The sequence below is a fragment of the Dermacentor albipictus genome, chromosome 7 (assembly GCF_038994185.2).
Source record: "Dermacentor albipictus isolate Rhodes 1998 colony chromosome 7, USDA_Dalb.pri_finalv2, whole genome shotgun sequence".
Classification (NCBI taxonomy): domain Eukaryota; kingdom Metazoa; phylum Arthropoda; class Arachnida; order Ixodida; family Ixodidae; genus Dermacentor; species Dermacentor albipictus.
This window is the reverse complement of record NC_091827.1, coordinates 560,032-575,321: the sequence shown is the minus strand read 5'-3', so window position 1 is coordinate 575,321 and position 15,290 is coordinate 560,032. Positions and strand designations below refer to the sequence as shown.

At 47.8% G+C, this 15,290-nt stretch overlaps 2 protein-coding genes across 6 annotated transcripts in view; one reads left to right on the top strand and one right to left on the bottom strand.

The window, feature by feature from the left end:
- The window catches only part of LOC135918026 (uncharacterized), a 194,978-nt gene extending 182,661 nt beyond the window's left edge, over positions 1 to 12,317 (bottom strand). The window contains exon 1 of one of the 2 annotated variants that reach the window (XM_065451698.2): positions 11,741 to 12,317. In XM_065451698.2, the coding sequence (XP_065307770.2) occupies positions 11,741 to 11,876 (136 nt within the window). In that variant the 5' untranslated portion in view covers positions 11,877 to 12,317. The remainder of the gene's footprint in view (positions 1 to 11,740) is intronic. The other variant, XM_065451697.2, reaches the window with a different exon arrangement.
- Positions 1 to 15,290, top strand: part of LOC135918024 (uncharacterized) — a 474,504-nt gene that overhangs the window by 252,694 nt on the left and 206,520 nt on the right. The window lies entirely within an intron of this gene.

The following is a 15,290-nucleotide window of genomic DNA, read 5'->3' as shown; positions in this document are numbered from 1 at the left end:
AGCTGTTAAACTTTTGGAGTGTCCATTATGTCACGCAATCATGTTCAACCCAGTGTATGAGAGCATTAAAGAACATTTAACCTCACCTCTGCATGTCACTTGTAAATGAGATGCGTATGTGCTACGCGCATGCCTCTAAAATAATGAACCGAACCATTATTGCGTGGCGCGGGTTGTCTCACTTTCATTTGACTCGCCTTCGTACATTAGAAATGCGAAGATACGATGGAATATACAAATGTGAAGATACAGATTGATACAAGGCAAAAAATTGTCACTGGAAACAAAGTTCACTGCGCATATACACAAAACCTCGCAACAAGATGTCTAAATATACGTATAAGTCTCCAATGAATTACGTACCTAAGAAAAAGCCACTATATATAATGCATCAAACAAGGCAAATAAACAGGTTGCGCAACCACAGATTCACAGATCACAGCACCCCCCCCCCCCCCTCGCTGCACTCCCAAAATGTATCGCGTGCGACAGAAGGCGGCGCGCTTCCTCCCCGCTTTTCTCCCTTGCGCACACAAGACTGAGCCACCATCGTCGGCTCAACCCCTCCCCCTCCCCCCACGCTTTCCCTCGAACATAGAGCATGCGGCGCGCGGTCACGATGTTATCGCCCTTGGCCTTTATTTATACGGAATATGAGGGCAACGGCAGGAATGCGCCTGGAGTCTTCATATAGCTGCTATCGCAATAATATAATATTATCCGGTAGCTGAAGCGTCCCGTGGCCCATTACTTTCCGCAAAAGAAGTAACAAAATCGAACTTTCACCATGCGACAATTCGCTGCGCCGCAACAATGTCTTCTTTTATTTCTTTTGTGGGGCGGGGGGCGGCGAAATAGAATAGCGCAAAGGAAAGCATGTTGGCTACAATCGAATGCCTATTTTGGGCACGTAGTGTGCCTACCGAAGGAATATATCGAAGAAAACGTGTGACGCTTGGTCCAGAAAAAACTATACGCATACTGCTCGGTATCCTACACCGGCGAGACAAAATTTTCTGGAGAGGTTGCGCTCAAGCGAATGCGTTGCAATCCGTCGAGTCCCCGCAGTGCTGGATGCGAGCGACTATGCATTGTTTCTTTTTTTCGTCTGCTAGCTAGAAAGCGTCCAAAACTCTGCCAGGTGAAAATGCAGTCGGCCAGAGAAAAACGAACGCGCATCCAAGTGCGCCGCGCGGTTGTCGATGCAGCACGAGAAAAACGCATGCGCTCTGGTTGGATTGACAGCTCATGGGCTGCCGATCCAACCAGATAGAAAGGTAGAAAAATAAATAAGAACTTAAATAAGTCTAGATAAATAAGAATAAATAAATAAATAAATAAATAAATAAGAATAAGTCTAGGTAGAAAAATAAATAAGAACTTAGTTACAATGGTGGCTTTAGTGTATTGACATGGAGGCTTTGGCGCAGGTGAAAAAAAAATGTTCATATTCTTTTCTGTGACCTGATGGCACAAATGAACCACCGCAACGCTTTGTCTCATCGGACCTCGCTGCGTGCTTTGTCAACTTGTCTGATAGTATGTTGATTTAGCTTGTCTCGTTGTATGACCCGATGTACGACTTTAGAAAAGTCGATGCACCTTTGGCGTCAAATGTTTACCACAGCATTAAACCCACAAGGTTTCGGAATTGAAAATATAAAGCACGACTTTGGAAATGTCAATGCACCTTTCGCATCAAAATGTTATGAGAACTTTATACCCACAAAGTTTCAGAATTGAAATCTAGGCGCTCCATAGATACCGCGGCCTCTGCGAAATGCCGAGACGAGCCCGCTCGCCATCAAAACGCCCTTGAAATTTTGTGCTCGGTGGGGCTCCTTGCGTTACGATATGCGAGTCCCGATGCATGGGCGTTTCCGCGAAATCCAGCCCGATTTCTCAATGTTTGCGCTAAAATGTCTTTTCGAGTGTGAATTAAGGACATTTTAGAAAAAATCGAGCATGATTTCCGGCACCCGGAGGTGTTTTGGTCGGCGGCGCATGAGAGCACGAAAAAATTTCGGGGGGGGGCTGAAGCCCCATAAGCCCCCCCCCCCCCCCCCCCCTGGCTACGCCCCTGCTGCACTGCATTACGCGCGTCACGCAATGCATTCCCGGCCGTCACCATGGGTAGGGCGCGGGAGCAGCGCACGGCAGAAGGGGCTGCCGCATGCGAAGTGCGAGCGCGATCGTACGGCTGATCCCGTGTGTCAGCAACGGTATCCAGAAGCCATGTGGGACACGCTTGTGCAGTCGAGATGCCTACAAGTCTTGGTGATCGTCAGCGTGTATGTACAGGCCCTCACACGCGGCCGCTCGCCCGCGGAGCGCGCCCGTGGAAAAAGTAGTACCATGGTCCGCACGTGCGCGGTCTCCCTAGCGAGCAAGGTTGGCACCCTAGTGCATCTAGTTTGTGTTGCGTTGCTGCAAAACGGTAGCCCTAGGTGCCCTTTAACGTTTTGTCAAGGGGGGCTGGGCCGGTGGTGTCTGTGACAAGCTGTGTCTGCGCTTCCACTCGCGTTGGAGCGTAAGCGCTCGTGTCTGCATGTTCGGGTGCTTGGGCGCCTTTTTTTTTTCTTCATTTTTCATGTGGGTCTTATTTATCATTTGCTCAATATATTTATGGTAGGTGACCGTGACTAGCGCTGGCAAAGGGCGGCGTTTTCGCCTGATGCAACCGTGATGATATCGGCGGCTCGATTGATAAAGAGATACGAACATATTTAAACAATGACAGTTACGCGAATTCCGCCCTATTCCAATCGACGCAACATGCCGAAAAGAGTGCCGATGAATGTGCGGAGAAATATAATTACGCTAAGTTCACAAGGTATACTTCAACGCGGGATGTGCCGCCTCACAGGAACGTCTATAAGTACAGTCAACCGAATAATCCAAGCATACGGGGATGAAGATGGCCGACTCAAAGATGCAGCACCATCGGGACGACACCGATGCACGTCAGAAGAGTCCGACCTTCTCATTGTTGCTGCAGCCATTGCCGATTCTTTTCAGAGCGTCCACCAGATCAAGACAGCCCTCAACCTGCAAGTCAGTGAGGAAACAATTAGAAGGCGCATGCGAGAGGCTGGTCTTCGTGGATTTGTCGCAGCACAAAAGCCACACCTTACGGAGCGCCAAAAACGCCGGCGCCTTGAGTTTGGCAGGGCATATGAGCGCTGGACGACTGAAAAATGGAAGGAAGTCATTCTGAGATGAAACGACATATTCATCTAGATGGGATCAAGAGCGCCGCGTATGGAGACCATACAACTGCAGGTATTCTTTTCTTTCTGATCTTTTAAGCACAAATTCTTCGGACGCGCGAAAGGTATTTCATCTGAAAGCACCATTATCTATTCCCTTCTTTTCTTGTAGATACGAGCCTGGGTATGTTTTCGAGATCTACAGCAGCGGCCGCTGTGCTGTCAACGTTCGTGGAGCAAGTAGCAAAGAGGACCTCGGTCCGCTAATCCGATATGTCCCCATCGTTCACAGCTGAAGCTTACTGCGAAATTCTGGACTACAAGCTATTTCCATACGCTGGCTGCTGCTGAAAAAGATAGCTGCTACTTGTTCGAACAAGACCTGATCCCGGTGCACACCGCCGGAGCTGTGGAAAGACTTCAAGAAGGTGCTGTGCGCGTTCTTGACGGGCCTCCGAAAGGTGCAGACTTCAGTGTTATGGAGAACGTGTGGGGCACGATGAAGGAAAGTTTATGCAAGCTGAATCTGGGAGGGGCCAGTGCCGACGAGCTCTGGCTCACCATGACGAGCGAGTTGGAGCGCCTTGGCGAGAGGAGGGAGTTGGCAGGTGCAATCTACGAGTCATTAATTCCACGCCGCCTACAAGCTGCGCTTCGCGTGGACGCGAGATATTGATAGTGGAACTTGCCAAGTGCTTTAGACGAAGCACAGTTACGTTTCGATTTTTTTTATTTTGTGTGGAAAAAATAAGCCCAGTGTTCTTCCTGTTATTTAGATTTACTATGTTCTCCTTACAATATTTTTGCATTCAGCTCACACAGCCTACCCTTGGTTATCATTGTATAATCCCTCTGAGGAAACGAAAATGAGTATGAAAATTAGTATCTACGCCAACAAACGCGGACACGTGATCAATACGCAAGGATACTCGCTACCAATGGGCCAGATTCCGTGACTGATTGGCGCTCATTATATGCGGACCACGTAACGTTGTGCGCCAATAAATGACTGGAGTCGTGAAGAGTTCATTAGAGTTCCCTTTGCATGAAGTGACTTCCTGTGCGTGAAATTGGCCTTGATGAACGGGCCGCGTTATTTCATTTTGTGAACTCCTTTTTTGCCACTATCGCAGACACCCGTTAAAAGGGGGTCATGTAATAGTTGAAATTGTCCTCGCAATACGAAGCTAGTAGTAACACAAATCGGTAAATAATTTAATAAGAACTAACACTTCGCAGGACAGGCTAACACGGTTGAAAAATAAGGCAGCGATGCCGTTGTATATAGCCAAGCCGCCTCACTAGCACGTAATCACCCAAAGCATTGCTATCTCCCAGGCGGGATGCAGACAATGGCGAGAATACGCTGCAAGGAATCCACAGGCCTTTATTCATAGATTACGGTGCATGCTGTGCTACAGACATTCATTCACTCAGCCCCCATTGCACAATGCTAAAGGGTACCTAGCGCTACCTTTTTGGAGCAAGACGCCAATCTAGATGCACTAGGGAGCGAAACTTGCTCGCTAGGGAGACCGCGCATGCGCAGATCCTCCCCGCGTTTATCCACCGGCGCGCTCCGCCGACGAGCAGCTGCGTGTCCGACGTTCCGAATTATTCTGGGAGCACCTGTACATCAGACCGAACATGACTCGTAGTGGCGCGGAAACGGGCCTGGCAGAAACGATGAAGACCTTAAAGCTACATAGTACGCCGATCCTCGTGTGCCGTGACTTTAACATCGATGTGGCGAAAGAACACGGCAAATTGATCGAGAGCTTTATGTTAGATTGATACTCGTTGAAACTGAAGACGCTACAGAGACCCATGACGCAACACCATTCGTGCATTGATCTCACGTTTGCAAGCAGGCTGTCACCTTACGATGACTCAAATGATATTGCGCAACAAAAAACGACACGGACGTAAGAGAGGACGACACACCAAGCCCAATAGCAGAGCCTCTGATCGTCTACCACAGCGATCACAAGGCAACACTGTGCAAGTTGTCGGTGAAAGTGTGAGTGTGTGCGTGTAATACCGCGTACATGGTCTAAAATGAAGGCTATGCAACTTAACGAAATGTCTTCATCCAACATCAGGCTTCAAAAAATACAATCCTCAACAAGCAATCAAATCACGTACGCATAGCATCGGGTCGCTCAGCATTTCCTAGCTGGCTTCGTTGCATGGTCGTTGGCTTTGAACTTTGATTCAGTTTGCATTGGGGGAAGGCTTCGTGTTCAACCGTCTTTCTTTAAGAAAGGGGCATTGACTTTTTTTTCCTAATACGTTGGCGATAGAGGGGGCGTAAGTTTGCGTGTGAGTTGGGGCGTGTTTGTGCGTGTGTAGATAAAGTGCGATAAACTTATTATGTCGGGAAGCGGCGCTATACTCCCTTCGTCACTGTGTAACGAGCAGTGTACACACTCTTTCCAACGTTTCGGAGTCCTTTCTTTGGAGGTTAGCCATGCAATGCTGGCGAACGAGTGATATCAGCTATGCTCGAGGAAGGCCGTGCCTCGCGACCCGCCGAAGGCACGGAGAGTTTAGTCCTTGTGTAGCAGCGGTGCGTGATCTTGGCCACACAGCTTCATTCCACTGATCATTATGCCGGTCATTATTTTTGCAGCCAAATACTGCACACGTCTTCCCTCTACCATTCCACGTTTTGCAGCATGAATAGAGCACAGTGCGTTAGCGAACACCCTGTTGCATGTCACTGTCGCGTGCTGCCCAACGATTTGGAGATGTTTTAGCGCGTTCCGGAGTGCATTTAACGCATTTACGTGATGTCGGTTCATATAAGGTCGTCTGGAAATCACTGTGCACGCTTTTGGTGCAGCAGTAACTACAACATGCGGAAATTTCTCTAGGCTGCGCAAACGTCGACGTGCATCTCCAGCCACGGTGTGTGTATGTGTGAACTATTTTGGCAGTGTCGATGAAAACATTTACGTGATGTCGGTTCATATAAGATCGTCTGTAAATCACCGTGTACCCTTTTGGTGCAGCAGTAGCTACAGCAGCGTAAATTTCACTTGGCTACGAAAACAGGCAACGTGCATCTCCAGCTACGGCGTGTGTATGTGTGACCTATTTCGGCCGTAGCGATTCCCACCCGATGAAAAACAGTAGTGCCTATGAATTGCCACTGGGGATTGGAGAATATTGTCACTATCTGATCGCTTGGCGTGCTCGTGTACGGCAAACACAAGTTTCTAAACACGCAGCCGGCATCGCCCACAGATCCTTTCGTATTACTACGGGCGGAGAAACTGGAGGTCATACCATAGCGTGGTTCCTGGCCCATGTGAACGATATTACTAACCAAGCGGGTTGCATCCCTAATGAGCGCATTGCCCCTTCAAAGATGCTCTTACCACCTATTAATTACTAAATTACGTCGCATTACAGACACAGCAGCAGGAAATTCCCTCCCCCTAGCCCGAAACTGAACAGGACTCAGGCCGTTACTTTCAGGCTCTTAAAGACGAGATCCTACCTCACCCCCAGAGCGCTTCGTTGGATACAACCCATCTTCCCGCAGTCGTGCTCCAAATGCGGTCACGCATGCTGCTCCTTCAACCACATGCTCTGGCTGTGCCCGTACAAAGCAGGATGTGAACTTCAATACAAGACCAAGTGGGACGCCTTGCTGAAGAGCTCGGAATTCACGCTGCAACTATACTGGCCGTTCAGAGGGCCCGCGACATCGCGGAGAGTCACCACCTCCCTGTCCCGTCTTGGGCGGAGTCACCAACTTTACTAGGGAGCCGAATCAGGTTCCTCAGGACACTCCAATAAAGTTCTTGTCACCGACACTAACACCACTGGCGACGCCCAAGGACTCTTCGACAGCTGAATAACGTCGCCTTCAAGTATTCGTTTTACCTGTCTTTCTATGGCTTCGCGTTCTCGTGGGGCTACCCGATTCGGTTTCTTCCGTATGGGCCTGGCTGTATCATCATTGACAATTCGATGTTTCGTTTACGGCGTTTGACCAACTCTCGACGTCGACGAGAAGCAGTCCTGAAACCGATGTACAAGCTCCAGGAGGCTTCGTTTCTGCGCAGGCAGCAAGCTTGGGACAACATCGATGGATAGATTTGGAGGCACGGGAGGTAGGCTGGTCGAACTACCATGCTCGACAGTGAAGCAATCTGTGACCTGACTGAACTCTTGACGTACGCGAGTGTCATACTTTTTGTAAGATGCTGGCGATCATGTCTAAAGTTTGTTACGACAACTTCTGTGCGTCCACAGTTAATGCTGACGACGCCTCTTGCAATGCATATGCCATGGCTGAATACCAGCGCCATAATTTGTTCGGGGACAGCGTCGGAGTCGCTCGGTATGACGCATGTCACCGACAGAAGGGAGATGAGCGCGGTGGGGTGGTCACGTCCTCATCGGCGACGCGTAAAGGTCGACGTCGCCGTTCTGTGCAGAGTACAACTGAACCTGGGCGCATGCTAAACGTGATCAGCCTGTCCGGAATGTTTGTAATGGCACCATATTCACGTAGAAAGTCTATTCCCAAGATCAGGTCTTTGCAGCACTCCCGCAAAACGACAAAAGTAGCAACGAAAGCCGAGGCATGCACCTATATTAATTCTAGCGGTAACTTTGTCTGTGGGCGTCATCACCTGGCTTGCTGCAGTTATGTAGGGACCCGTTCACGAAGCCTTGGCATTCTTAAGGCAATCGGCGAGTGTTTGACTTTGGTAGAGAAATCCGCGCATCTACTAGCGCTGTCACTGGGCGTCCTTTTACGTAAACGGCGAGATCGGCGCTAACAATTTTCATTGGAGCTGGCGACGTCGTATCGCCCGGCCGTACTGATGGCGTTGGGGATTTTGTAGCATCTCGACGAGCTTCCCTCCAGAGGTCGCTAATTTTACTTTCCCCGTCGATGACTAGGGGACCTGTCCCAGAATACATCGGCGTAACTGCGACGGCGCGGAGAAGTGCAGGTGACGGGAATCGGGGTCGACGATACGGTGGGGCGAATGGCTGTGCTGGCGTGGATACGCTGGTGTCGCGTTGGTTGTCCCAATGGGCACAAGGGAAGGTGTTTCCAAAGGTCTGGTATCCAGGGTCACGATACGGGCAAAAACGTTAAATATGGCCGGCTTCCCCGCAATGGAAGCAAAGTGGACGTCGGTTGACGTAGCTCCACAAGTCCGTCTTGCGAACAAGTGGTCGATTGATGGGCGGCCTTTGCGACCAAGTATGCGTAGTCAGCGTAGGACGGCATTTCCACGGGCACATTAAGCTGCGGGGTCGGCGACGGCGGCGGCTGGTACGGAGGGGTTAACGACTCGTTGTAAGGACGAGGCAGGGACCGCGAGCTGTGCGGCCCTGAGGTTGGATGACGGACGGGCGACGCGTTGTTTATAGACCGCTTGTCTGGGAGCGATTCGGGCAAAGAAAACGTTTGCCTGATTTCCTGCCGTACAACCTCTGCGACAGAAGCCACCACAGGTTCTTGCGGAGTCATCACAAGTTTGCGAAGCTCCTCTCGAACGACCTCGCGGATGAGCTCACCCAGGGAACACTCACTGCCGGCGGTCAGTGCAGACGCGCTGATCGAGGCGTTGCTCGGTCGGTCGTGCTGGCGGCACCGTTGTTGAAGTGCTCGCTCGATCATAGTAGCCTACTTGAACTCCACAACAGTTGTTAGCGGGTTAAGAAGCAGACCGGCGAACAGTTGCTCCTTCACGCCTCGCATCAAATGTCGAATTTTCTTTGTTTCAGGCATCGCGGGGTCAGCTCGGCGAAAGAGGCGGGTCATGTCCTCCGTAAACATGGCGACGCCCTCATTCGGTTTTTGTATACGCGATTCGGTGAGGTGCTGCGCCGAATCGCGACGATCATTGTTAGCGAAGGTATCCAAAAGTTCCTGCCGAAATATCATCCCAGGAAGACAGTGTGCCATCTCGGTTCCCGTACCATGTACGAGTGCTGTTCGTCAGTGCGAAGTACATGTGCGAGAGTTTCTGTTCTGAGGTCCAACGATTCGTCTTGGCGACTCTCTCATACTGTTCGAGCTAATCCTCGACGTCCTCAGAAACAACACCGTGGAAGGTCTCGGGAATCCGAGGGTGCTCAACAGTTACCTCTGAAGCGCCTGCCGTTGCCATTTCTCCAAACGGAGGATTACTTGGCTGGGGGAGTTCTAAGGGAATTACCTTGGGGCTAAGACCTCGCTGTCAGCGACTGTAGCTGTGCACAGGAGTATCCACGGCCAGAACAGGTTGTGGGTACGGACTAGAAGTGCCGTTCCGCAGAGGAGTCCCGAGCATCAGGTGTTTAAGTCCAGTACCTACATTAGTGACACGACGTCAAAAAAAAAAAAACGCAGGACCCAGGACCAGGATGACAGAAACAAAAACCAGCTCTGTGTTCAGAGACCGCAAGAGCCGACGCGCCAACTTCGTCTTCTTTCAAAAGGAGCGTGATCGCTGCTCGTGTCCTTCAATTCGTTTTCTTCTGTTGCTAGCCTTTAGTCGTGACAATATCAGACAGCTATAAGGATGCATTGCGACGATTAAAGTTTTGTGATATTTGCTGTTTTCGTTTGCTTACACTGTGTACGCTTCATTTTGCTAGTACTCTGCTTGTCTGTCTTCTTGAGCTCAGACTTCTGGATTTATAATTCTTGACCCAACCTTGTAGTATATCTTGACTTAGAGCAAAGCTATAGACAGAAAGAAGGCTCACACGTAAGTTTATCGGGAACCAGGAACATCCAAGGAAAGCGGCCATGAGTCTACAGGGGACAGAAAACAGATGATGAACATAAAAGCAAGCTGCATCTCGTACAAGATGAGACCGTGTCGCGTCCAAAGACCCAAACTGTGAGGCTGGTGGATTTTGGATATATGGGATTTTGTTTTTCTTCCTGAGAATTTGTTTCAAAACTACAACCTTGTTTTCACAGAACTTGATTTTCGACCAAGTAGTCCGAATTCCCGTTTAGTCAAGGCTTTTACTTCTTATGCGAAATGATGCGGGCATCTGCACAAGATGTTGTGTACTGTTTCTTCATACACACAAAGCTGCAATCAATTGGAGTGCTTTGAAATTGGTGGTAAAATGTGTTAATACGGGCATTGGAGAAAATCTCGCATAAATATGTTGTTTTCTTAGTCTTCTCTATTCTTATTTTTTCGTTGAACCCGCTTCAGCCTAGATATATGGCAATGATCGTGGTTAATCGCAGGGCCCAATGATACCTCTACATACATGCCAAACCATTTTTGTTTTGAGCCTCTGCTTGTAGTTATCAGTGCTGGCATGACACCTATAGTTTGACCTAATTTTATTCATAAGAATGTATTTTTTTTCGGCGTGTTAATGGTTAAACAACCTTAAAAATGCCTAATAATTGTGCTTCACAAGAGAACTGAAATTGAAAGTTTCGGATTTGTATTTAAACTCTTTTTCTTCTGAAAGGTGGTGACATACATTAATAGAGTGGTTGGGTTTCCAGAGGCAAGTCTAGAACCTCGCTGGCGAATTTTGCAAAGCTGACTCAATAAGTCCGCCAGGTATATTTGATGTTCCAGTGTGGTGGCTTGAGCCAGCTCGGCGTTTAGGGTAGATTGAGGTGGAAGGGAGATGGGTGGCGAGCAACAAGTCCCGGAGTATACAAGGGGCGTCACCGTATTTCCCGCAGTGCATTGTGCAGTAGCGTCGTTGGTAAGGTCCCATATCAGATGACGACGTGCCGATGTTGGTAAATAGTCATTTTCTCAACGACAAACAATGTTCCACACCTGATAAAATATACATTACCGAGTATAAAAAAACACTTTGTAATTCGTGATAAGAAATTACAAAGTGATTACAAAATGATTACAAGTTGTTCAGTTACGATTTGAGACTGTAACGCAAGTTATTGCTTCCTGCATCCTGCTGTATCTGTGTTCAAACGGGAAGTAGGCCTCTATCAAGATTTCTGTGGATAGTGGCCTACACGCCTCAGCATTGTTGTACTTTTTGTCCTAGTTTTTGGAATAAAGTGAACCTGACTGACATTTCAATGTCCTATATACTTGCAAGCCTATGTTACTACTTTCACTGTTCCCATGGCATTAGAGGCCGCAGCTTCTCGGTAATCTTCGTTCAGAAACCACATAGTCACAAATAGTTTTTTTTTCTTTCACAGCTATAGTACTAAATAGTTAAGCAAAGGATTATGCCAAACCTAAGCGACACTACTACACAGTCAAGCTACCAAGTGTTGCAAGGCTGAACGATATAGTACTGCATGGGGGCAAGGACGAAGTGCATCTATGCCAAACGACAGTATCGCATGACATAGAACAAGTGTGCCAATGCCAAACGATTGTGCTGCACACGATTGCGCAACCAAGTGCGTTTCTGCTAAACAGCATACTGCAATGCGAGCAAAAGAATGAGCATCTTCAAAACAATAGTACTGCACACTCAGCAGCCAAGGTGTTTCACGACTGACGTAAAGGTACGCGGCAAATAACAAGCCACAGAAAGGGGTCGCGTACGTACGCGCTTCGTCGGCGCCATGGGCCGGTAGCAGCAGCGTGGCCGTGGCCAGTCCCAGCAGCAACGGCGCTTGCAGGGCGCAGAGCAGCAGTGGGGTGGCGATCCTCCACAGCAGCGGGAAGAACGGCGCCGCATTCCTCATTTACTCATTTAACGTACGCGCGCCGGCCAACGACGAAAAGCCTTCATAGGGTGTTGGGAGACCCACGATCGACGTATACGTTGTTACTACACCGATCCGACAACGACGCCAACTTCACGCCGGCCTGCGCCCTCCGTCTTTCTTTTTTTTTTTTTTTATCGGGCTCTCCTCTCGTTCACGCCAAGGACTTCGGCGGCGAGTACGACGACGCCGTCGACGCGGGGCCTCCAGCGCCGACTCCGTCGTTGCCGATCCTGCGTCCACCTTTCGTCGCCGCGTCGACCGCCACCATGGCGAACAACGACGCCACCTCCGTTCCCGATGCCGTCGTCTCTTCCTGCCTCTGTGCCTTCTCTCGACGGAGCCCAACAGGCTGCGGATGCTGTTTCGCGTTTGCTGATGATAGTAGCTCCCCGCCAGAACCTGTGCGCGAATATGGAGCACTTGTCCCGTAGGATAAGTACGCGTCTACAGTTTACCAATCGCTGTGAATCAACCTTGTAAAGTTGAACCAATTTTCAGATCAAATTCTAACTCCTAACGGACGCAAGCGCCATCTATCGGAAAGAAAAATGACTGGATTTTTATAATAACTTCATTATTCTGGTATTTGCAATATACCCGTTCGAGCACAAGTGATGCAATGGCTTCTATGTTTTGATATTTGGAGCAGTCTTTTTTTTTTCTTCGTATTGCTTAAGAATGTGCCTAATTCTTGCGGATACTGCTCGCTAGCGCCTGCTTTCTTGTGGAAATCAATGCAGTTGCACCAGATGTGGACAAACTTCCAACACAGAAATGCTTTCTCTGACCCTCGCCCCCTCCATTATTTTTAACTTTAACGGAGGCAAGCGTCATCTACAAAAAAGAAAGCTGACTACTTTTACGATATTTACGTTTTTGGTTTGATATTGAATTGTGCTAACTCAATTGGTCCCATGCAGGTAACGCATAACGGTAACGCGATTTTGACGGCTTATTATGTATGTTCAACGTTGTAAATGACTTCAAGGTATTCGTATTTATTTTTGATGCTCCTCGCTGGCTGTCTTAGGACGTGGGGAATAATTATCGAATTCACTAGCCGTGTAAAATGTGATGAAAGATTTAGATATCCGACCATTTTTTGGGCCTTTTATGGGCCTTAACAAGAAGTACCGCCATCTATTAGCGATAGAGTAGCTAACTCTTGCAGTTTAAGCGTAAATTGACGGCACTGATCAGGTGAATTTATTCGAAAAAGTTACGAAACCTTTTGTAGCCTTTAAATTTTGACTCTCGCTGAGAATTTTTAGGAAGCATTAATAAAACTTCGTTCTGCATTGAAGTCGGCAAATTATACTGCTTGAATGGTTATCTTTAATACATTTTATTCATTGGCTCTTTGGCTCACCATAATATAAACATATTACAAAAAAAATCGGAACCCGCAACACTTCCAGGCATAGGTTGGCGCACTGGATCATGAGTGCACTAATGGGCACTCCCTCGTACTCATTTCAAAGGCGTGAGTGCGAGTGAGTGCGAGTGAGTGTGAGTGGGAGGGAACATGAACACGGTGAGTGCTTGTGAGTGAGTGAGTGTGAGTGGACGTGAGCGTGAACCTGGCGGTTTGCTGTGACTCTAAATGTAGGTGAGTGTGGACGTGAGCGAGTGCGTGAGAGTGTAAACGTGGTGAGTGCTTCTGAGTGTAGGTGAGTGTGAACGTGAGTGAATGCTTGTGAGTGAATGGAGGTGAGTGTTAAGAGGAAGCTTTAGCTCGAGCCCAACTCCGACGCGGCCTATTCAAATGCATGTAAATCGCAAAAACGTTTTTATGAGATAACCCCTGGAGCCATTTTAATGAAATTTGTTGCATTTAAAAGAGAAAGGTAAATTCTAGTGACTGTTGGAAGCGGAATTTCGATTTAGGGTTTTAATTTTCTTAAAAAGATTTTCAAATATGTGACCGTCTGAAAAATATAGAAGCACGAAGTTTACAAATTCATAGCTCTCCATAAAGAACTGATATCGCGGTTCTGTAAACGGCATCAATTAGATAATTCAAAGCGGACAAATTCTGTATGTCATTTTACATATTACGTGAGCTTGTTACGTTGGTTACAAGAGTTCTGCAAAAGCTGTATTTCCCTATTACATTTTTTATATTCATGTGTAACATATCAATTTTTTTCACTTTAGATGTACTATAAAATACAATTAACAGAATTGTATTATCATTTTTTGTTGTTGAGTTAGAGTTGTAAACTTGATAGGTTCGTTTATTGAAAATTTTTGATTTTTGACAATCTTTAATAAAAAATTGACGACCTAACTCGAAAATTCGAAACGAACAGTCACTAGATATTAAATTTTTCTTTTAGATGCAACGAACCTCGTCAAATTTAGTGCAGTGGTTGCCGATAAAAAACTAATTCTCATTTTACGTGTATTTAGATAGGAGCACCCGAGCTAAAGCTTCCTCTTAACGTGAGTGAGTGTGAGGGCTGGTGAGTGTGAACGTGAGTGAGTGAGTGCAGGTGAGTATGAATGTGAGTGCCTGTGTGCTTGTGAGTGTCAGTGATGGTATGAATGTGAGTGAGTGCTTGCGAGTGTTAGTAGACGTGAGAACGAAGGTGAGTGAATGAGTGTGAGTCGACGTGAGCATGAACGTAGGTGAGTATATCTCAGCTAGCACAAAAATTGAAGTCGTTTAATGTTCCCTTTAATAGCGGAACGCGATTGTGTAAACGGGCTACGTTCGCATTTTTACATATAAACAGCAAATTTTGTTGGTTTTCTGGTGGTATTAGATTAATTTAGAACTTAGAATCAATAATTTATTGAGCTATCCAATTATTGATTTCTCAAAACCGATGGTAGACTGAATTATGTCACTCAGATTTATCTGCGTGGTAACTGAAAAGTCCGGCGCTTGGCAACGTTGAATACGTAACACCTTGCTGCAAACTCTGGCATAACGTACCTCAGCTACGCCTCCACGTGACCGCTGGCTGGCTAGGCTTAGTGTACACGAACTCCGTCGACACAGCGTCTTCAAGTACCTGCGGCAGTTTGGTGTTGCCAGTTCAAAAGCTTCCCTCAAGTATACGCTGTCATTATAGCATCCCAGAATGAAGTAAGCCGAGCCTACACACGCGTTTTTAGTTGGGGACCAGTCGGTGACCCCAGCAGCACAAATCCGCTTCTTCCGAAGAGCGCTGCTGGAAGGAAACCTGTGATAAGACATCCTTTGCCTTGGTTGCTGTGTTCTTGCAACCGTCAGCACAACACCAGCTTCCACCCATTGCTTTACCACCTACAATGCCTTCAAACCGAAGAACAATGCCTGCAGCGACGAGCATCTGTCAAAACGGTGATCGTCGGCTGTCGTCCCTCAGACGAAGGAACGCGGTTCGTCGTCTGCT